Source organism: Tilletiopsis washingtonensis, assembly GCF_003144115.1.
Source record: "Tilletiopsis washingtonensis strain MCA 4186 unplaced genomic scaffold FA09scaffold_4, whole genome shotgun sequence".
NCBI classification, from domain to species: Eukaryota; Fungi; Basidiomycota; class Exobasidiomycetes; order Entylomatales; genus Tilletiopsis; species Tilletiopsis washingtonensis.
The window spans coordinates 420,059-438,223 of record NW_020312001.1 but is presented as its reverse complement, the minus strand read 5'-3'; the positions used below and the strand labels follow the sequence as shown (position 1 = coordinate 438,223).

The window sequence follows — 18,165 nt, the reverse complement described above, 5'->3', positions numbered from 1 at the left end:
TCCGCCTCAGGGCTGGCCTCGGACAGCAGACACGGCCAGACAAGAGCGCAGAGCCGTGGAGCGCACACGAGGCTGGCCGTGAGATGCCATCGCTAGCCCCCATGAGGAGCCACAGCCACAGCGCTGCGAGGAGGGCCGTGCTGCACGTCAGCGCGATGGACGCGCGCGCCGCGCCACATGCGCCTCTCGCCCGTGCTCCGCCCAGCCAAGCGCACGCGACGGCTTGAACAGCTGCCAGACGTCCTTGACAGGCACCATGAGCAGACAGTCCTGTCACCTCGTGCTGCGATCGACACCCGTGCTGGCCCAGGAGCGAGCTGGGTGTGGGCGAGGGCTGTCGCGGCGCACGTCAGGGTGCAGGCCGCGGGGAAGCTCGGGACTCGGGCAGCGGGCGTGGCCGGGGTGGAGAGCTGCCAGCACCGGCGCGCGGCGCGCCTCCAGATCTTCGAGCACAGCAAGCCTGCCTCTTGACGGCCACCCTCCTGACCCCACCTTCGCCCACCTCACGCTTCATCTCGGCCAACAAGTCGTCGAGCCATCTGTGTCGCGCCAGGCTCGCTCCATTAGCCTTGCTGGCACAGCCGCGCGCTCGGCGACGTCTCTCCGGTGACTCTCACCTTCCTCGCTGCGAGGTCACGCGAGCCGCACCTTCCTCTCGCACCACTCCCACTGCGCTGCATCTCTCACCCGCCGCCGCAGCACACTTCTCTCTTTCTCTGCTCGCACATCATGGCTGCCTGCTCGTCCGCCGCCGCAGCCGTGGGCGCCACGCTGCGCCCCGTGCTCTGGTCGCACATTCCCTACCACGTGCCGTACACGCTCGGTCTTGCGCTGCAGGAGCGTCTCGTAGCTCGACGCTTCGAGGCTCGTGCACAGCTCGCTGAGCTTCCCGCGCCGAGCCCCGCCAGCCGCGTGGCTGCCGCTGTGGCGCCGGCCTCGTCCAGCACGTCGGCACAGGCGCTGCAGCGCATCTCCGAGACGGACACGCTGCTGCTGCTCGAGCACACGCCCGTGTACACCGAGGGCCGCCGCAAGGGCGCGCGCGAGGCCGTGGGCGACGATGCGGAGCGGCAGCGCCTCGAGAAGCTCGGCGCCGACTATCTCGTCACGCAGCGCGGCGGACAGATCACCTACCATGGCCCCGGACAGCTCGTCGGCTACCCCATCTGGGACCTCGCGGCGATGCAGGTGAGTGCTGCTCCATGAATGGCCTCTGCTGGTAGTGGTGCGTGGCGTGACGGGCTTGGGTCTCGTATGGTGTCGCTGCGGCACGGACAGGTTGGCGACGGGCGTCGCGTCTGCGGCGGCGCGTGCTTGTCGGACTCTCGCAGGCCTCCTTCCTGCTGCTGCGGTCGTCTTTGCCGGGCTGTCTGGTGTGGAGGTGTGGATCGGTCACCTTCTGCGAGCCGACCGGCTCGCAGCACCGGACATCACGTGGTGCCAGCGTCAAAGTCCAGCGAGGGATGGTCGTGTCGTGCGAGAGCCTCGACGACGAGCATCCTCGCCGTCGTGCGCGTGCACACGGAGCGGTCCACTACCTGCTGTCGTCCGCGGACACGGGATCAGCGATGGCGCCTTCGGGCTTCCGCTGGAACTCGGCAGCAGAAGAGGCGGGAAAACTGGGTGCCTCGGTCGGCGAGCTCGGCGAAGGCGCGCGCCCGATGCAGGAGAAGCGTGGGCTGCGCATGCCAGCGGGCGGCTGGCAGCACGAGGCCCGCACTCGCAGCGGCTGCCCAGATGGCCCGATAGATGCCGCCAAAGCGATTGCAGGCACTCTGCCGGCGTCCGGGCTGTCCGCGGATCAGCTGCGGCGCGGCAGCAAGATGCGGCCTTCTGGGGGGCTCGCAGCGCGGAAACGGACGCACGCTTGCGCTGGGCGTGGGATGCGGCTGCTCGGCTCTGGCGCTCCGGCGCTGGCGTGGAAGCCTCATCGGCATCGGGCGCCGCTCGTGACTCGCCGCGCCGCGCAAGTTGCGGCGCGCGCCATGCGTGGCGTGGGAAGGCGCGACGGCATCGGGGCGCACCGCGTGGGGGGCCATGCATGCGCCCCCCTGGAGGCCAAGCCCGCCGCCGCCATCTTGAGGCCAGCGCTTGCCGGGCAACATCGGGCTGCACTGGTGGTGGCTGCTCTCCTGCACTGCGCACCTGGACACGCCAGGCCTAGCCGCTGCAGGTCACCTAACACCGCACTCCGGGCTCCCCGCCGTGCCTTGCGCACACGCACTCCTGATTCTGGGATCGTCGCCGCTGCTGCGGTGCCCGGACTCCGGATGCGGGCTGTCCATCAGCTTACGGCTGCTGCTTGCTGCTGCCCACTCCGCCGTCCCACTCAGGGCGAGATGCAGGCACGTGCAGCAGACGGCCTTGCATGGGTGCCCAGGGACACTCCGCACTGCGCCGCAAGGGGCTTGCAGAGTGCCAAGGGCCATTCCGACAGCCCGCTCTCGCTCGCCATTGCCGCTGCATGCCGTCTCTGTCTCCGCCATATGCCTGCGACTGACCCGCTGCTGTCTCTCGTCGCCTTGGCGGCAACGCTCAGCTCTCGACGCGCTGCTACGTCGACAAGCTGCAGACGGCCATTGCGGAGCTGCTGCACGCGCGCCCCTTCAATCTCGAGACGGTGCCGCCGCCCGACGACCACACGGGCGTGTGGGCCGACTCCGACCACAAGATCACATCGATTGGCATCCAGGTGCGGCACCGCATCACGTCGCACGGCTTTGCGCTCAACGTCGAGGCGGAGCGCCTGCTGCCCTGGTTCCGCCAGATCGTGGCATGCGGCATCGAGGGCAAGGGCATGACGACGCTGGAGCGCGAGCTGGCGCTGGCCGCCCAGCGTGCCGGCCTCGTGCAGCCCGACGCCGCCGACGGCGTGCAGCTCGAGCCGGGCCTCGTGCTGCTGCCGCGCCAGCGCATCACCGTCGCCGACATTGCGCCGGCCGTGGCGCACCAGCTGGGCGCCACGTACGGGCGCGCCGTCGAGCCGGCGCCCGAGGCTGAGCTGCGCTACGAGGGCAACGCCGACGGCGTCCTCACGCACGTGTGGCTCGCCGACGAGGAGGTCCTCGCGCCCCAGTAGAGTCAGACAGATGTGAATGCTAGAATGTGCTTTGATTCGTCGTGCTGGACAGGTATGTGAACGGCGGGACAATGACAAGGAGAGGGAGCGCTATGATACGAATGTGTGGTGCGGACAGAGGTAAATGTGGGTGGTCGTATGAGGTGACGTGGCGGGCGTGATGAAGGAGAAAAGGTCGTAAGAGGGTGGCAGAGGCCTACTGAGCGTGCTCCTCGGTCATGTAGAGGCCCATGGCGTTCTTGGCCTGCTCGGTGGCGTACATGTCGGTGAACTGGTAGCCGTAGGCCTGCGGCTGCTGCGGCTGCAGCATGAGGGCGTTGGCCTGCTGCTTGACGCCAAAGTAGTCGGCGTTCTGCTCGTGCATGGCGTCCATGGGCGACGGCAGCAGGCTGCTGGCCGCCGTCATGGCGCTGCCGGGCACGCTGAGCGAGTCGCGGTGCGAGAGGAACGAGGCGGCGTCCTGCTCGGCGGCAAAGTTGGGCGTCGCCGACGAGTAGCGGCTCGACTCCGAGGCGGCCGTGAGGTGCTGCTGCTGCTGCTGCTGTGCCTGCTGCTGCGTGGCGGCGAGCATCTGCGTCGGCGACGACGGCGAGATGTTGGCGCGCTGGCGCGGGCGCTCCTCGCTCGACGGCGAGGCGTCCTCCATGTCGGACGAGCTGCGCTTGGTGCCGGAGGCCGTGCGGCCGCCGCTCATGACGACGCGCTGCATGGAGCTGCTGGCCATGCTGTTGACCTGCGGGCGCAGCAGGGCCGCCTTCTGGCCCTCGTCGACGTCGGCCATGGCGAGGGCGGAGTTGGCGCCGCCGGCCTCGGAGGCGTCGCGCGTGTTGGCACCGCAGGCCGACGACGTCAGGCGGGTGATGACGGACTGAGCACGCGGGCGGTTGGGCGTCTGCGGCGACGAGCGCATGGCGTCGGAGCCGGCGACGAGCGAGAGCGGCGGGAGTGCACGCTGGCCGTTGACGCTCTGCCACGAGGAGAGCGACTCGGCCTGCTGGCGCAGGTTGCCGCCCTCGCCGCGCTGCTCCTCGATGGCGAGGTCGTTGGACGGCGTGCGGCGCGGCGTCGCGGCCGACGTGTACTGCACGGCCGAGTAGGCCGAGCCACGCTCGACGGCGCCGTGGTGGTTGTACTGCGCCTGGCTGCGCTCGAAGTCCTGCTGGCCGGCGAGCCACTGGGCGGCGCTGGAGCGCGTGTCCTGGGCGAGGTAGCTGAACGGCTCCGGCGCCGGCGCCGGCGGCTGCGGCTGCTGCTCGACGGAGTAGGCAAAGTCGCCGAAGTTCTGCTGCGGCTGCGGTGCCTGCATCTGCTGGCCGTATGCGAGCGCCGAGGTGAAGCGCGGGCCCTGGCCGTCGCGGTCGTCGAAGCCGGCGAAGGCGGCGTCGTTGGACATGAACGGGCTGGCCTGCTGCACGGCGTCGTTGAAGTTGAGGTGCATGTACTGCGGCTGGTGGCGGATCGGGAACGGTGCCGAGGCACGGCGGTGGTCGTAGGCGGCGCCCTGCTGCGCGTAGGGGTTGAACTGCTCCTGCAGCGACTTGGCGTGGTACATGGCCGCGTCGTCGGCAAACGCGTCGCTCGTGTCCATGCTGTGGGCGCTGAGCGGCGCCTCGGTGTAGCCGCCGATCATGCTGTGTGCGCGCTGGTCGGCGATGCCGCTGGCCTGCTGTTGTGCGGCCGGCTGCTCGACGGAGGCGATCTTGGAGACGGCGGCGGCGAGCATGCGGCGGCGGCTGAGCGTCGTGTTGAAGTGGTTCTTGATCGAGTTGTCCGGGCGGCCCTTGAGGCGCTTGCTCATCTCGGCCCACTTCGAGCCGATCTGGTTGTAGAGGGCGATGATGATGGCGTCCTCCTCGGGCGTGAAGGGCTTGCGCAGGATGCACGGGTCGACGTGGTTGTGCCAGCGCTCGCGGCACTGCTTGCCGCTGCGGCTGCCCATGTGCTGCGCGATGATGACCCAGCGCTCGGCGCCGTGCTCCTCGACGAGACGCAGCAGGCGGTCGTCCTCGGCCTTGGACCAGGCGCCCTTGACGACCGACGGCTTGGTGATGAGCTTGTAGCGCACGGCGCAGTCGTCCTTGGAGTGGCGGCCGTCGGGGAAGGCGATGAGTGCGATGCGGGCCCACGACTTGCCCGACGTCGACGAGGCGGCGTCGCTCATCGACGAGGAGCCTTGCTGCTGCTGCTGGTGGCTGCGCTCGTAGGTGACGTTGGCGACGGCGGCACGCAGGCGCTGGTCGTCGTCGAGCGTCCAGCCGCCGTCCTTGGCGCTGCCGCGGCGCGAGTTGGGCAGCGAGCCGCCGGTCTTGCGTGGTGCGAGGTAGGACGAGGGTGCGTAGGAGGTGGCGTCGGACGTGGCCTCGGAGTAGGCCGTCATGGGCGAGTTGTACGACGAGTCCTGGCTGAACATCGACGTGGCCGTCGACGGCGTCAGGCTCGGCCGCTGGCCGCTCGGGCCGTAGTAGCGGTTCGTCATGGTGGTGAGCGGGGCGCAGCCGCGGCGTTGGGCCAGCGAGGCGTTGTAGAAGGCGGCGGCGGCGGCGTCGTTGGACATTGTCCGCGGGTGGCAGTCGGGAGCGGCCTTGGGGTAGATGGATGTGGAAGGGAAGGGTGTTGGCGGCGAGGATGTGGAGCAGATGGACTGCGAAGCGTGGCTGTGCCGAGGCAGGTGTGGTGTGGCGGAGACGTTGGCCGAGGGTGGGAGCGGCGGGCGGCGGCGAGGATGCGGGAGGAGCAGGGCGACGAGGCGGACGTTGTGCTTCTTAAGCGCCGTTGGGGCAGGAGCTGTGGCCTGAGCGGTGAGCGGTGAGCGGTGCGCAGCGGTCTCTGCGTTGCCGTGCCAGCCGGAACGGGCATCGTGCAGCCGCACGAGCAGGGGTGTGCAGACGGGTGCGCCGGGCACACGCCTCGAACACGCAGCCTTGCCGCTCCCGGCGAGGGCAGGGGGCTCGCGAGCAAGCAGCCGCAAGGAGCTCCGGGCAGGGAGCACGGGCCGCGGGCAGGGCATGCTCCACGTACCTGCCTGACTCGCACTTGGGATGCATCGCATGGCAGCGCACCTGCTGCTTGCGGCGGCAGCAGGCTAGTGTGGCCGAGTGCAGCAGCTGCGTGTACCACTCGGGCGAGCAAGGTGCTTCTGCGGCCCAAGCTCCAGAACGTGCTGTCACGCCAGAGACAGCGCAGGCCGCCTGCCGCCAGCACCTGCCCGACGCAGCGCTCCCCTCGCTCGATCGGCACTCGCCGGCGGAGCGCCAATGCCCAGGGCACAACGCCGCCCGCCGGACCGCGCCTTGCCCGAGGGCGTAGCTTGGCAGGTTGCTGCGCAAAGCACGGCGCTGGCGGCGCACGCCTCTGACAGCATGCAGCGTGTTGCAGCGCCTTGCGGCGGCGCAGCGCAGGGACGCTCATGACGCGCGTGTGCGGTGTCGCTGTGTTGGTCGGCCCGCCGCGTGGGAGGGCGCCGGCGGAGGCGCAAAGTGCGGAAACTGCTCACACGCGACGGCCTCTGGCTGAGGCTGCTCTTGCCCTGCCCTGCCGCACCCGGCTGTGCCGCATCGCCGCATCGCAGCATGCAGAGATGCACAGAAGGCAGCGCTGAGCGCCTCCGTGCTCCTGCTCGCCGCCGCTGCGAGCCATGCCGCCGTAGCTTGCTGCGACGCTCTCCTGCGGCGACGGGTGCGTGCGGCAAGGCGGACGCTGCCGTTGGCGAGTGCAGCTCGGTGCATGCTCGCCCCGCCTCCCTGCGGCTGCTGCGACACGATGGCCCTCTCGGTCTCTCGTGCGCTCCTCGCGGCTTCTCGCACCCCGTCGGCAGCCGCCAGCACCGCCGGGCTGGGCATCTCGGCGCGCCGTGCGAGGCCGAGGCGGAGCTGGTGCCCGAGGAGTCGCTTAAACTTTCAGAGAGTGGGCGGCGGGCGTATGTGCTGGCGGCGCAGGACGATGGGGCGTCAGAGAGCCGTCAAGCATGAACGCGCGCCGCCTGAGAGCCTACGCACGCTCGCGCGCAGGAGCGCAGATCTCTCATGCCTGCGTCTGTGCAGCGCTGCAATGCATCGCTAGTCGCGAGTCTGCGTCGGTCATGCGTGCAGGCAGATGCAGCGCTGCAGCGCTCCCTCGCAGCTGCTGCGGCAGGGGCTGGCAGCCGTTGGGCGAGGGGAGGCAGAGGGCGAGGCTAGGCGTGCATGCAGCCCGTTGGCGTTGGAAGCACTCGCGCGTGCGCTGTCGCGCTGCCCAGCTGCGGCAGCGCGCGGGCAAAGGCATCAGGGGGTAAGACGCACGCGCGTTGGCCCGCTGTCTGGGGGCGACAGCCGCGCAGAGCAGCCGGTGGCCGCACGCAGCACAGCTGCAGCACGCCCTCGCGCTCTTGGCGGCGGTGCCGAGAGCATGCGGGCGCCGCATGCATGTGCAGCACGCAGACGATGGCGCAGCAGCGCCGCAGCGGGCATGTGCCGGCGGCGGCATCCGGCCTGTGCCGCGTGAGCCTAGCGCAGCGCAGACATGGTTGTGCCGGCACCGGCCTCTGGCGCCGGGAGATGAGGGTGGGGCGCCGCCTAGGGCGACAGCCTAGCATGGAAGCCCGTGCGCGCACTACTCGCCTCGACTTGACGACGCTGAGGCTCAGACGCGAGCTCAGCAGCAGCCACAAACGTTCGTTCCTTCCTTGCAAACAATTGCGTGGCGTGGCAGGGCCGCGTGATGCCGGCCCGGAGGGCGGCAGGAGAGGCCGGCATCCGGCCGTCGGGCGCAATGCGGGGATGGCTGCGCTGCTTGCTGGGGCTGCGCTGATGCTGCGGCGTGCTGGAGCTGCCGTCTGGCGCTGGGAGTCCGGCACGGGCGCAGCGGCAGGCGGAATGCGCGGCCGTTTCTTGCTGCCGACGGCGCGTGCGTGCTTGGGCGGCTGGTACAATCAGCTCGAGCTGGCGCGAAGGTTCGCTGTGCTGCTGCCTCCGCCCGTGGGAGTGCGGACGGGGGTGCAGACGCCGAGGTGCCGCCGGCATCCGGTAGGCGGGCTCGGCGTCAGCGTGTGCTTGCTCTGGCGCGCGGAATCGGCGCCGCCGCTTGCTGTTGTCCGCCGTGAGATCAAGCTGCGATGCTGCTGGCGGCTGTCACGGGCCACGGCTGTCATGCCTGCGGCAGCCGCAGCACGGCGCGCCCCTCGTGCCTCGCCACGCCGTCGGCATGGCACTCACTCGGCTCGGCTATGGGGGAACCTCTTGCTGCGGCTGCGAGGAGAGCGCTGCATCTCGCAGCATGTCTCTCTAGTGCGCTGTCCGCTGGGCCGGGCGCGCAGCGATGCCGCAGAGGTGGGCGTGGAGAAGCACGCCCATGGGCCGTGCACAGCTGCGGGCGGCGCAGCATCAGGGGCCAGCGTGCAGCCCTGCACCTCGTGCTTCTCCTCCCGCGCAGGGGCGACGCAGAGAACGTCGCGCTGACCTTCTGCCGTGCTGGAGCGCGTCGCCTCGTTCCGCGCTGCTGGACTGGCACCTGAGCATGGTAGCCGCGGCGCAATCTGCTGAGCGGCTGGCAGGCGGGGGCGCATGCGGCGTGAGCTTCGCTCTTGCGTGGCCTCGCCGCCCTGTCGGCCGCCTTCTGCCGCCTGCCGCTCTGCCGCTCTGCTTGGCTGTCGAACTCGCAGCTTAGCCTCGCCTCGTCGGCCGCCACGCCGCGATGGACGTGGACAGGCGCATGTTGCGCCCGCGAGTGACAGCCGCAGCAGGCAGCGCATCTCGTCGGCCGCATGCCGCCGCTTGCTGCCCTGCGCCCGCGCAAGGGTCAGCGCCGCCACGAGGGCGAGCGCGGGGAGCGTGGCGCCAGCGTGGCAGCGCCGCCGAGCACGCAATGCCGCCGGCACAGCACCAGCGACCACCCTCGCCGCCGCCGCCGCGATAGCAGAAGGAGTCTCTCTGCCACGGCCGCGCTCGTCGCCAGGCCGAAGCCGACGCCGAGATCGCACCTGCCCACTGGCGCTAGCGCCGTCGTGCCCAGCGGCGCGCCAGCCAACGGGCTGGGGGCGCAGGGGCAGCGGTCGCAGCGCAGCGCAGACGGATGCAGGGACACACGAGCCCCTCCTCCTGGCGTGGCCATGCGCGTGCCCTCTATTCCGCTCGCTCCCGCTCTGTTGATACGAGCCAGCTTAGCGGTGCCGCATGGGCATAGGCTGGGTGCTGGTGTCTCCGGCATGGCGGGAGCGCGCAGCAGGCAGCGCAGGCAGCTGCAGCGCAAGGGCGCTACGCACAGCTGCGTGCATGAGCGGCAGCAGGCGCACGCGCGCAGGCGCCGCACGGGGGGCGTCCCAGCTGGAGACCATACTCAGCGCCGCACTCCGCCCATTCAATCAGCGACGGGGCTCTCCACTGCACTGGCATCGAGCAGGAGCCCTTCGTACCACGCTCGAGACAGCCTCGCGCGCGCTGGTCATTCGAGCGCCGCAGCTGCTGCGAGATGTCTTGCTGCGCGCTGGCGCTCGCTGCGGCGCGTGTCCGGCGCCCGCGCCGCTGCCATGCTTTGCCGCGGCCCCATCGGCGATCCGGCCTTCGAGTGTTGCACTTGGCTCCAAGCACCGGCAGCAAGGCGGGGCCGTGCTGGGCGCCCTGAGTCGAGTGCTGCTGCACGCTGTGCCGCCGCCGCAGCCGCAGCCGGGCTGGCGGAATGAAGCTCTCCTTTGCTGCCTGGGCCGCTAGCAAGCACGTCGCTTGCCCCGCCCTCCCGCGCCTCCTCGTGCCTCTTGAGCATCGCCACGCTATCGCTCCTGAGCCGTCGCTGCAGGTCATGTGCACCTGCGGCTGCATGCGTCTGGGCTGAGCTGCTGCAGCGCAGAGGAAGAGCGGGACGCTCGCAGCGCAGCGCATCCGCCCACCGCTCATGCGCTACGCCTGCATGCTGCTGCATGTGCATGCGTCGCAGCCGCAGCTCGACTGCTCCCACCTCCCCGGACGACCCCTCACACTGAGTGCGAGAGCGACGGACGGCTCACGCAGCATGCGGAGCGGAATGCTGCTCGCCCAGCTCCGTGTCGTGTGCAAGCAGCGCGAGTCGGCAGCATGAGGTGCGATCGAGCAGCAGCCTCGACGTCTGAGCATGCCGCCTTGCCGTTTGCACGTGTGCGCTGCGATCTCGCAGCGGCTGGACGTGCAGCGTCGCCGGCTGGACATGTCCTCCTCGACGCATGCTGAGCACTGCTCGATGCAGAGGTGCTGCTCCTCGATGCAGTCCGCATCTGTGTGCAGCGTGCGGGGCGCAGTGCCGGCGGCAGGCGAAAGCAGGAGGCGGTCGTCGATCCTCAGCTTCCCTCCATGCGCAGAGGTCAGGCAGTCCCGTTGCGTATGCCATGCCCGAGCATGCAGAGGCCGTGCACGGCCGTGCATGCCAGAGTCATGCTTGGTAGCGGGAGCAGCTGCACAGCGTCGAAACCAGACGAGCTGCCGTCTCGCGGCCGCCGTCACGCCTCCCACCCCCTTCCGCCTCGGCGCGCCATTCCTCAAGCCAGGGCTTCTGTCTTGCCATTTTCGAGCCGGCCAGCTCATCCAAGCTTCGGTCCAGTACACGGAGGGTCGGCATGCCCTATCTTCCCATGCTGAGGTCAGCCCTCTTGCACCCGTGACCCGGCTCTGCGGCGGCACGGAAGCAGACGCAGCGCCGCTCGCACCGGCGCGCATGGTATGCCCGCATTTCCGATAGTCAGGAGCGCTCCTTCACGACGACCCTGCGCTGGGAGAACGGCCGTGCCAATGCTTACCACGCGGAGTCGTGAGCGGATCGGGAACAGGCAGCCGTTCCCTTGCGCCGCGAGAGAAGGGCCGTGAATCCGAGATGCGGGGGACCCTTCACCGAGCGGCCACGGCGCGACGCACCCGCAAGACGCATTCCAGGGTCTGCGCTGCGATCCGCGGTCGGCCAAGGATCGAGCAAGGACACCGTCGGAGGCTCACAGGCGCACCATCATGGGTCACGCTCTGGCGCACACCATGCCGCCAGACGGCTCGCCTCGCGACGCGCCATGCGACGGCTCCGAAGAGGCGGTCAGACGAGCGCCTCGCGGTACCTCGAGACACAAGCCAGGCGTCCGCGCCGACGACAGCGACGCTACTGCTGCACTCTCGCCTCCGAGGGCCATGTCTCAGGTGAGTGCACCACCCGGAGGCTGCGGGCTTGCGATGGTGCCCGCAGAGCGTCTAGTGCACGGGCAAGGCCGAGGCGCGTCGGCTGTCACGGCTCGGCCCTGCTCGCGCCTCGGGATCCTGCTAGACAAGGTGTTGGTCTCGGCTTTGCGCAAGATCAACCGCGACCGTGGTGCATCTCGCCTGTCGACAGCTGTCAGCTCGAGCTCGACGCTGGGTGCGGGGCAATGCGCTGCTGCTCCCAGGACTCCCATGCAGGGTCCGGCGAGCGCGGCTCCGCCGCTGTGCAGCGCTGCACGCAGGCAGCAGGCAGGAAAGGCCCGACGCGCCTTGTGCGCGCAGGCGTCTCCTGCGCGTCCATCGCATGCACCCTTACCTAACGCAGCCGCCCCGCACAGCGCCAGTGCACTCAGACTCAGTTGCAGCTCTGCTTCCATAGCGCCTAATCTCCGTGCTCCGCCCGTCGGCTGCGGGCACAGGCAGAGCTCAGACGCCCAGCTTGCCTCCGCCGCACAAGGGTGCAGGCCACACAGCGCTACTGCGCTCGCGCGCAAGGGGCCGGCAAGCCGTGCGTGCCCGAGGCAGTGGCTCCGCTCACAGATCTCTCCTAGTGCCATCTCGCACTCGCTCCGACACGACCCTACGCAGCGCCAGGCCTGCCACGGCTCGGCATAAACGGCGGCGTGCAGATCACTCGGCCTCGAGGGTCGCAGATTGCCGTGGCGCGCGACGCTCCCGTCCTTGCCTAGCGGGCCGCGCTCGGTGGCGCTCGGGGCACGCTAGCACGCTCCTCTCCTTCCTCTGCTCCTCCTCGCTGCACCTGCACTCTGCGCGGAGCTGGCCGCAGGAGGTCGAGCTGCTGCAGCGTGCCAACTCCGCCTGCTGCTGCTCCAGCCGCGGATCCTAAGCGTCTCCTTGTTCTCGGCAACGGGCAAAGTTGCGTGCCCGAGTCTTTGGTCTTCGCCCGAGCGAGAGAGCTTGATCAGGAATGCAGAGCGCTGCATAGCTCCTGCATCCGCGCCTTGACAGCGCAGGAATGGTCCGCGATCAGCGCATCTCTTCCCGAGGAGGAGGGAGCCGGGCGATACATGATCCGGATCGCCACCGTCGGCCGCCGGTCGACCTCGGGCTGCCAGACCCCGTGTCGCACGGTGGGCCTAGCCCAACAAAGTGCGCCAGGGTCGTTGCGGCAGGAGGCATGCCACGCCAGAACGTGCACGCCTCGCTCTGATCCGGGCTCTCCTCGCGAATCTCGACGTCGAGACAGTGCGGTTCGTGCAACTCTGGGTCTGCTCGCACCGGTCAATGCTGCTCCGCGCTGCGCCCATTCTCGCAAGCTGGTACCACACACAAGCTGCTGCCGGTGACACTTGAGTTAATTAGCCAATGAGTGTGATGTGTGTGTGTGCTCTAGTCTTCGTCGCTGTCCTCGAAGAAGCCCTGGCCCGTCTTCCACGTGCCGCCGCCGCTGAGCTCGGCCTCCTCGTCGCGCTTCCGCCGTCGCTCCAGCTCGGCCTCGGAGAGCACCTCGTCGCGCTCGCTCATCGCCAGACTGCCGCTGTCCTCGGCCACGACCTCGCGCTCGTCCGACAGTCGCCGGCCGTGCTCACCGAGCGAGGCGGCGCCGCCACGGTCCCGCGCCAGTGGCTCGTACGCGCCAGTCTCGGCGCCGGAGGCACCCGCAGCGCCGACGACCACGAGCAGGCGGTACTTGAGGTAATTGTACAGCCCGATGCCGAGCAGCGCAATGATCAGGCCCGACACGTTGACCGGCGTGAGACGGTCGCCGAAGACGGACGAGGAGAGCAGAATCGTGGATGCCTCCTTGAAGATGCCCGCGACGGACAGCGTCACGACGGACGTGCGCCGGATCAGACTGCGCATGGGCGGATCAGCAGGGCTTCTGCGGGAAGGACCATATGCTGCACTCACGCAAACTCGCTGAGGTTCATCGCAAACGCAACGAAGCCCGGCGCCATAACGAGGCCGAGAGTCTTGAAGCTCTCACCGGCAGTGGCAAAGAACTTGCCGCCAAAGAGGCCCGGCCAGTCCTCGATCATGACGCTGACGCTCAGCATGCTGACGAACATGACGGGCGCCAGCCAGAAGATCGTCGCGACCGGGTTGCTCATGCCCATGCCCTCGCGGTCCAGCAGGATCTGCGTCAGGGCCCAGCGCAGACCGCCGCAGGCAGACGCCGAGAGCACCTGCACTGCGCCCTCGAAGACGAACTCTGTCTCGGCCGCGACCATCATAATGACCTGGCGAAGACGTGAGCGTGCGACGCAGCATACTGGCGAACGTTCTACTCACGCCGACTGTGATCAGAGCGATGACGCCGATCAGGCTCAGCCGCACCTTCTCGAGCCCGAAGAGGAAGGCAAAGAACAGCACAAATGCGAGGTTCGAAGACTTGCACATGGCTGATGGCAGGGGTCAGCCTCGCGAAGAGCCAGCTGCGCGCTCGGGACCCACTGTAGAACGTCAGCGTGATCGTTTTGAGGCTGAGATTCGAGAGACCGATGTCAAGAGCAGTGGCCACTGCGCATGGCACGACCTTTGTGCTGCAGAGCGCTCGTCAGCGACAGCAGCGCTGAGCGGTCAGCGCGCCAGCGCTCACCCCCAGTCCGAGCTGCTCGGCCGCAGCCGCTTGCCATTGCGCCCGCGCGGCACCCACGACTGGCACGCCGAGAGCAGCGCCAGGCTGAGGCCGAACTGCACGGCCATGTGGCACGACGTGACGAAGAGCGGATAGGAGAAGGCGTGGTGCTTGCGCGAGAAGAGCCAGCTGTTGTAGAGGTTCATGATCGTGCTGAAGAAGTCTACAGAGGCGAAGGACGAACGTCAGCATGCAAGCGCCGCGATGCATCCATCACACGCCTCGTGGCGAAGCAGACATGCATCGAGACGGGCTTTCTGAGCCCGCGCGTGCTGCCCGGCCTTAACTCGAGCGTGCTGGCTTGCATCATACGCTGACGTTCCGGACATGCTGCTCTTCCGCCGTTGACCACACCATCTGCCACAGCTCTAGGCACTCACACCAGCTGAGGATGAGCGCCACGTTGATGACGGCTGCACGCCAGTACTGCCGGCGCCGTTCCTGTTCGTCGTCTGTTGGTCGCGGCCCGAGCGCCAGGTCGGCGACAGACGCAGCGGCGCTGCCGAGGGAGCCGATGGCGCGCCCGCCACGCCCGAGCCACACCTCGCCGCGCCCCTGCGGCCCGCCGACGCCGAGCGTGGCGCCGTACAGCTTATCGCCCTCCTCCTCGAGCTCGCGGCGCTCCTCTGCGTCCTCGTCGTCATCCTCGCTGCGGCGATCGGCATACGTGCCGGACGAGGAAGCGGCCCGCAGGCGCTCGCGGCTGGCGCGCGACTCGACGTACACGGCGTCGCGCTCGCCGTCGGAGCCGGACGAGTGCGTGGAGCGCGACGACGAGGCGGCGGGCGCCGCCGGCATGCTGGCGGCCAGGCGCTCGGGCGCGCGAGCGGCGTGCGGCGTCGCAGGGGCAGGCGAGGGGCGGCGCGCGCGAGATGCGGTGCCTCGGCGTGTGTGTGCTGCGCGACAGGCTGACGCTGAGCAGGGTGAGATGCGTGTGCGTGCGGAGTGTTGTTTGGGGTGGTGAGAGGCCGTGCGTCGTGGAGGTCAGCTCGAGGGGGCCGTACATGGCGTCCGTGCCTGAGCTCCCTCCCCGCGCTGGCATCGCGTGGGAGCAGGCGGTGCTGGAGGGGCGGCACGCGCGTGCGACTGCCGCCAAACGCGGCGCGGCCGCCAACTCTCGATTTGCGCGATCTGTGGACCCGCGTTTGCTGAGTCATCGCAGCACCCTGGCCCTCCTCCGCACCACCACCTCCACACGCTCGCCGCTGTGGTACACGCTCCTGGCACGCCGCCAGCTCGCCGCCCGACCACCACAAGCGCACGCAGCATGCAGCACGCCGGGCCCTCGTCACCGCCGCCCAAGGCGGAGCAGCAGGCCGCCGCCGCTGCTGCCGCCTCGGCTCGCACCCGTGCCGCCGGCCAGCGCGGCTTCGCCGGGTACAGTGAGTGGACCGCACGCATGTGCACGGCTGGGCACATACTGATGCGCGCACCGCAGCGCCCAGCACCCATCACTCGCTTGCCGACGCGCACGACGCCGCCTGGGAGCGCGACTCGGGCGCCGCCGCGCCGCAGCCGCCGGCGCCGGCACCCGCGGCCGAGGCGGGGCGGGCCGAGGACGAGGCGGAGGCAGACGCACAGGCCGCAGCCGGCGCCGCCGAGCGCAACCCGCAGGAGGAGCAGGACTGGATGACGCAGATGGTGCGCGAGCCAGAAGGGGCGCCGGCGCAGGACGACGATGGCCGTGCGGCGGCCGAGGAGCAGCTGCAGCTGCAGCGCCGGCTAGAGGAAGGTGCGTAGCAGTGACGCTGCTCGGCGACGCTGGTGTGCCAGACTCGCTGATTCTTTATGCAGATGCCGCAACCTCCGCGGCAGCAGACGCGCAGAATGCTGGGCTGGAGTTCCCCTCGACCTCCTCCGACGCCATGGCGGCTGTCATGCGCCTGGCACAGGCGGCGTCGTCCTACGATGCGGCAGACGCGGGCGCTGCGGCTGAGCGCGCCGGCGAGTGGCCGAGCGCAGAGCAGGAGGGCATGGCGGCCGGCGACGGCACGCAGGGCGAAGGCGAGCAGTCCAACAAGCGGCCGCTGAGCACGTCGAAGCGCGCCGCTCAGAACCGGGCGGCTCAGCGCGCCTTCCGCGAGCGTCGTGACAAGTGAGTGTTCTCGTGCAAGGCTTCGCGAGACGTCGCTGAAGCAAGCTCTGCAGGCGCGTCAAGGAGCTCGAGCTGCGCGACCAGCTTCTCCAGCCCACGCAGGAGTACGCTGCCGAGCTGCGGCTGCGCCTCGCGGAAACCAACAGCTACGCCCACCAGCTGCGCGAGATGCTCCTCGCGCGCGGCGTCGCCGAGGAAGAGGTGCCGAGCCCGCCGACCTATCCGGAGCTGCAGGCACCGCCGCTCGACATCACTGAAGGCGAGGCGGCCGGCTCGCCAACAGGCGGCGAGGCTGGCCCGTCAAAGAAGCGGCGCAAGAGCGGCAAGACGAAGAGCCCGCAGATGCAGCCCGAGTACGCGCACCACCCGGACGACGCAAGCATGCTCGACCTGGCCGCTGCCGCTACGGCGCCGCACGCGCAGCACGAGACCGACGGGCTCGAGTGGCTCGAGCAGCACCACCCGCAGGCGCACGGCCACATGCAGCACCAGGGCGCGGGCAACGAGGAGGCGCTCGACTCGCTCAGCGCCGTCGCCGTCGAGGCCGCTGCGGCTGCAGCGCACGCCGCTGCGCACGAGCATGCGGCGCAGGACGAGGCGCAGGCGCGTGCCGAGATGCTCGAGCACGAGGCGCAGCATGGACAGGGCGAGCAGGAAATGCAGGAGCCGCCGCAGCTCGAGGAGCCCGCCGAGCACGTGCTCGAGCAGCATGCCGAGGACGACGAAGCGGCTGCAGCGCAGGCGGCCGGCATGGCTGCGGCCTAGCTTCTGCCTCCTGCCCGCCACCCAGCTCTCTACGCCGCTCCACTCAGCGCCCGTCTGTCTCGTCGTCGCGCCGTACTCACCTGCGCTGCATCTCGACACTCATACCCCCGCCCCTGTCCCGCTTCTGCCGTCGAAAGCTGTACTTATACGCACGCGTGACGCATAGCATTTGCCCATCCGTGCTGCCCTCACTCCAGCGCCTCGTCGCCGTCGGCCACGCTCGAGAAGCTGAGCGTCTCGACGCGGCCGCGCCCCTTGGTCTCGGTCTCGAGCAGCTCGTTGATGAGCCGCAGCGACCCTGGGTCGATGACTGCGATCTGAAGCGCGAACGCGATGAGCGCTGAGGAGAGGGAGCCACTGCGCACAGCAGCGCCCCAGCGCGCGACTCACCAGCTCCCACTCGTCTGTCCAGTCCTCATCCTCGACCGTCTCGACGAGCGGCACGATCTTCTCCTTGAGCCGCTTGCCCTCCTTGTTGGCCATGGTGATGCGCACGCGCATCTTGGCGCGCTCGATGGGAATCGTCTTTGTCGACTGCAGCAGCTTGATGACGTCGAGTGCCTGGGCGCGCGCGCATGAGCACGCAGACGTCCTGAGCATTCTCAGCGGTACTCACCTGGCTCTTTGCGCTCTTGCCCGTCTTGATCGAGTAGTGCGAGTCGTGCATGGCCTTCTCGATGAGCCCGACGGTGTAGGGCCGCTTCGACGACGGGTCGACGCAGCGCTCGGCGACAAACGTGGCGATCTCGCGGAACGTCGACGAGAGCTCGTGCGAGCGCTCCTTGTCGCCCACCTGCAGCTCGCCCTTCTTGAGGATCTGCAGACTTGGATGAGCATGCGAAGCCAGCCGGGCGCTGCACGTCTGGAGCGGATGCACGGACGGCGTGGTCCCTTCACTGCGCAGCCGCGGCGCGTGCAGAGCCCGCCCCGCGCACCACGCGCATCACCTCTCACAAGATGCCCGCTGGCCAGCCAATGCCAGGTGCGAGCCAGGTGACTGCTGTTCTCAAGCGATGCGCCGTCTCCCGATGCACATTTTGAGCCCTAAAGCTCCTGCGTTCACGCCCACATGCGCCCTCCACGCCCCGCCGCGTTGCGCCCACCACTGCACACACTCACCTCGAGGATGATGTCGGGCGTCTCCGCCGTGCCAAACGCCTTCTTCATCTCGTCGGCACTGGCCAGCTGGCCCTTGGAGACGTTGATGAAGACGGAGTGGATCTGGACGACGTCGTCGAGGTCCGTCTCGACGCCCGTGCGCCACTCGCGCACCTTGTTCTTGTACGCAGCCACCTCGAAGCGCTTGCCGCCCTTCTTGAGGCGCACGACGGAGACGTTTGTCAGCTTGATCTGGTTGCTAGGCTGGTTGATCGGCATGGTGGGTGAGGTCTGTGGGATGCGGAGGTGGTGGACCTGCGGGAAGAGCTGCTCGCTGCTGCTGCTGCTCGCC

At 69.3% G+C, this 18,165-nt stretch overlaps 8 protein-coding genes across 8 annotated transcripts; 4 read left to right on the top strand and 4 right to left on the bottom strand.

The window, feature by feature from the left end:
* Window positions 1–466: 466 nt before the first annotated feature.
* Window positions 467–3,079, top strand: FA09DRAFT_358829 (lipoyltransferase; the record flags this gene model as incomplete). The annotated part of the gene is made up of 2 exons (XM_025745015.1): window positions 467–1,188; window positions 2,540–3,079. The coding sequence occupies exons 1-2, from the start codon at window positions 730–732 to the stop codon at window positions 3,077–3,079; spliced, it is 999 nt and encodes a 332-aa protein (XP_025600347.1). The 5' UTR covers window positions 467–729.
* Window positions 3,080–4,805: 1,726 nt separating this feature from the next.
* FA09DRAFT_282903 (C-Myb R2r3) lies at window positions 4,806–5,114 on the bottom strand (the record flags this gene model as incomplete). Its single annotated transcript, XM_025739837.1, has 1 exon — window positions 4,806–5,114. A coding segment is annotated over one exon (309 nt), but the record flags the coding sequence as incomplete, so codon positions are not given.
* A 3,825-nt stretch (window positions 5,115–8,939) lies between these two features.
* FA09DRAFT_204136 (hypothetical protein) lies at window positions 8,940–9,838 on the top strand. The gene has a single exon (XM_025739453.1). The coding sequence runs from the start codon at window positions 9,162–9,164 to the stop codon at window positions 9,729–9,731; it is 570 nt and encodes a 189-aa protein (XP_025600345.1). The 5' UTR covers window positions 8,940–9,161; the 3' UTR covers window positions 9,732–9,838.
* FA09DRAFT_204135 (hypothetical protein) lies at window positions 9,839–10,876 on the bottom strand. Its single transcript, XM_025739452.1, has one exon. It carries the CDS (start codon window positions 10,732–10,734, stop codon window positions 9,946–9,948), a length of 789 nt encoding a protein of 262 aa, XP_025600344.1. The 5' UTR covers window positions 10,735–10,876; the 3' UTR covers window positions 9,839–9,945.
* On the top strand, window positions 10,877–12,077 carry FA09DRAFT_204152 (hypothetical protein). The gene has a single exon (XM_025739454.1). It carries the CDS (start codon window positions 11,020–11,022, stop codon window positions 11,869–11,871), a length of 852 nt encoding a protein of 283 aa, XP_025600343.1. The 5' UTR covers window positions 10,877–11,019; the 3' UTR covers window positions 11,872–12,077.
* A 478-nt stretch (window positions 12,078–12,555) lies between these two features.
* Window positions 12,556–14,752, bottom strand: FA09DRAFT_315666 (TPT-domain-containing protein). The gene is made up of 6 exons (XM_025740811.1): window positions 14,236–14,752; window positions 13,817–14,018; window positions 13,672–13,760; window positions 13,510–13,619; window positions 13,129–13,457; window positions 12,556–13,072 (listed from the first exon to the last, which is right to left on the bottom strand). Exons 1-6 carry the CDS (start codon window positions 14,651–14,653, stop codon window positions 12,607–12,609), a joined length of 1,614 nt encoding a protein of 537 aa, XP_025600342.1. The 5' UTR covers window positions 14,654–14,752; the 3' UTR covers window positions 12,556–12,606.
* Window positions 14,753–15,025: 273 nt separating this feature from the next.
* FA09DRAFT_358826 (hypothetical protein) lies at window positions 15,026–16,909 on the top strand. The gene is made up of 4 exons (XM_025745014.1): window positions 15,026–15,237; window positions 15,294–15,587; window positions 15,650–15,950; window positions 16,004–16,909. The coding sequence occupies exons 1-4, from the start codon at window positions 15,123–15,125 to the stop codon at window positions 16,713–16,715; spliced, it is 1,422 nt and encodes a 473-aa protein (XP_025600341.1). The 5' UTR covers window positions 15,026–15,122; the 3' UTR covers window positions 16,716–16,909.
* On the bottom strand, window positions 16,866–18,133 carry FA09DRAFT_328191 (Shwachman-Bodian-diamond syndrome protein). The gene is made up of 4 exons (XM_025741678.1): window positions 17,835–18,133; window positions 17,332–17,532; window positions 17,106–17,276; window positions 16,866–17,032 (listed from the first exon to the last, which is right to left on the bottom strand). Exons 1-4 carry the CDS (start codon window positions 18,090–18,092, stop codon window positions 16,904–16,906), a joined length of 759 nt encoding a protein of 252 aa, XP_025600340.1. The 5' UTR covers window positions 18,093–18,133; the 3' UTR covers window positions 16,866–16,903.
* Window positions 18,134–18,165: the final 32 nt, after the last annotated feature.

Bases quoted from the DNA above. Each gene is read 5' to 3' on its own strand.
- FA09DRAFT_204136 (XM_025739453.1), top strand. From the start codon at position 9,162: ATGCGCGTGCCCTCTATTCCGCTCGCTCCCGCTCTGTTGATACGAGCC.
- FA09DRAFT_204135 (XM_025739452.1), bottom strand. From the start codon at position 10,734: ATGCGCGCCGGTGCGAGCGGCGCTGCGTCTGCTTCCGTGCCGCCGCAG.
- FA09DRAFT_204152 (XM_025739454.1), top strand. From the start codon at position 11,020: ATGGGTCACGCTCTGGCGCACACCATGCCGCCAGACGGCTCGCCTCGC.
- FA09DRAFT_315666 (XM_025740811.1), bottom strand. From the start codon at position 14,653: ATGCCGGCGGCGCCCGCCGCCTCGTCGTCGCGCTCCACGCACTCGTCC. The intron at 14,019-14,235 runs GTGAGTGCCTAG...TCGCCTCTGTAG, and splicing joins GGCGCTCATCCTCAGCTGGT to ACTTCTTCAGCACGATCATG. The intron at 13,620-13,671 runs GTGGGTCCCGAG...CCCTGCCATCAG, and splicing joins GATCACGCTGACGTTCTACA to CCATGTGCAAGTCTTCGAAC.
- FA09DRAFT_358826 (XM_025745014.1), top strand. From the start codon at position 15,123: ATGCAGCACGCCGGGCCCTCGTCACCGCCGCCCAAGGCGGAGCAGCAG. The intron at 15,238-15,293 runs GTGAGTGGACCG...CGCGCACCGCAG, and splicing joins GCGCGGCTTCGCCGGGTACA to CGCCCAGCACCCATCACTCG. The intron at 15,951-16,003 runs GTGAGTGTTCTC...CAAGCTCTGCAG, and splicing joins TTCCGCGAGCGTCGTGACAA to GCGCGTCAAGGAGCTCGAGC.
- FA09DRAFT_328191 (XM_025741678.1), bottom strand. From the start codon at position 18,092: ATGCCGATCAACCAGCCTAGCAACCAGATCAAGCTGACAAACGTCTCC. The intron at 17,277-17,331 runs GTGAGTACCGCT...GCGCGCGCCCAG, and splicing joins GCAAGAGCGCAAAGAGCCAG to GCACTCGACGTCATCAAGCT. The intron at 17,033-17,105 runs GTGAGTCGCGCG...TTCGCGCTTCAG, and splicing joins GGACAGACGAGTGGGAGCTG to ATCGCAGTCATCGACCCAGG.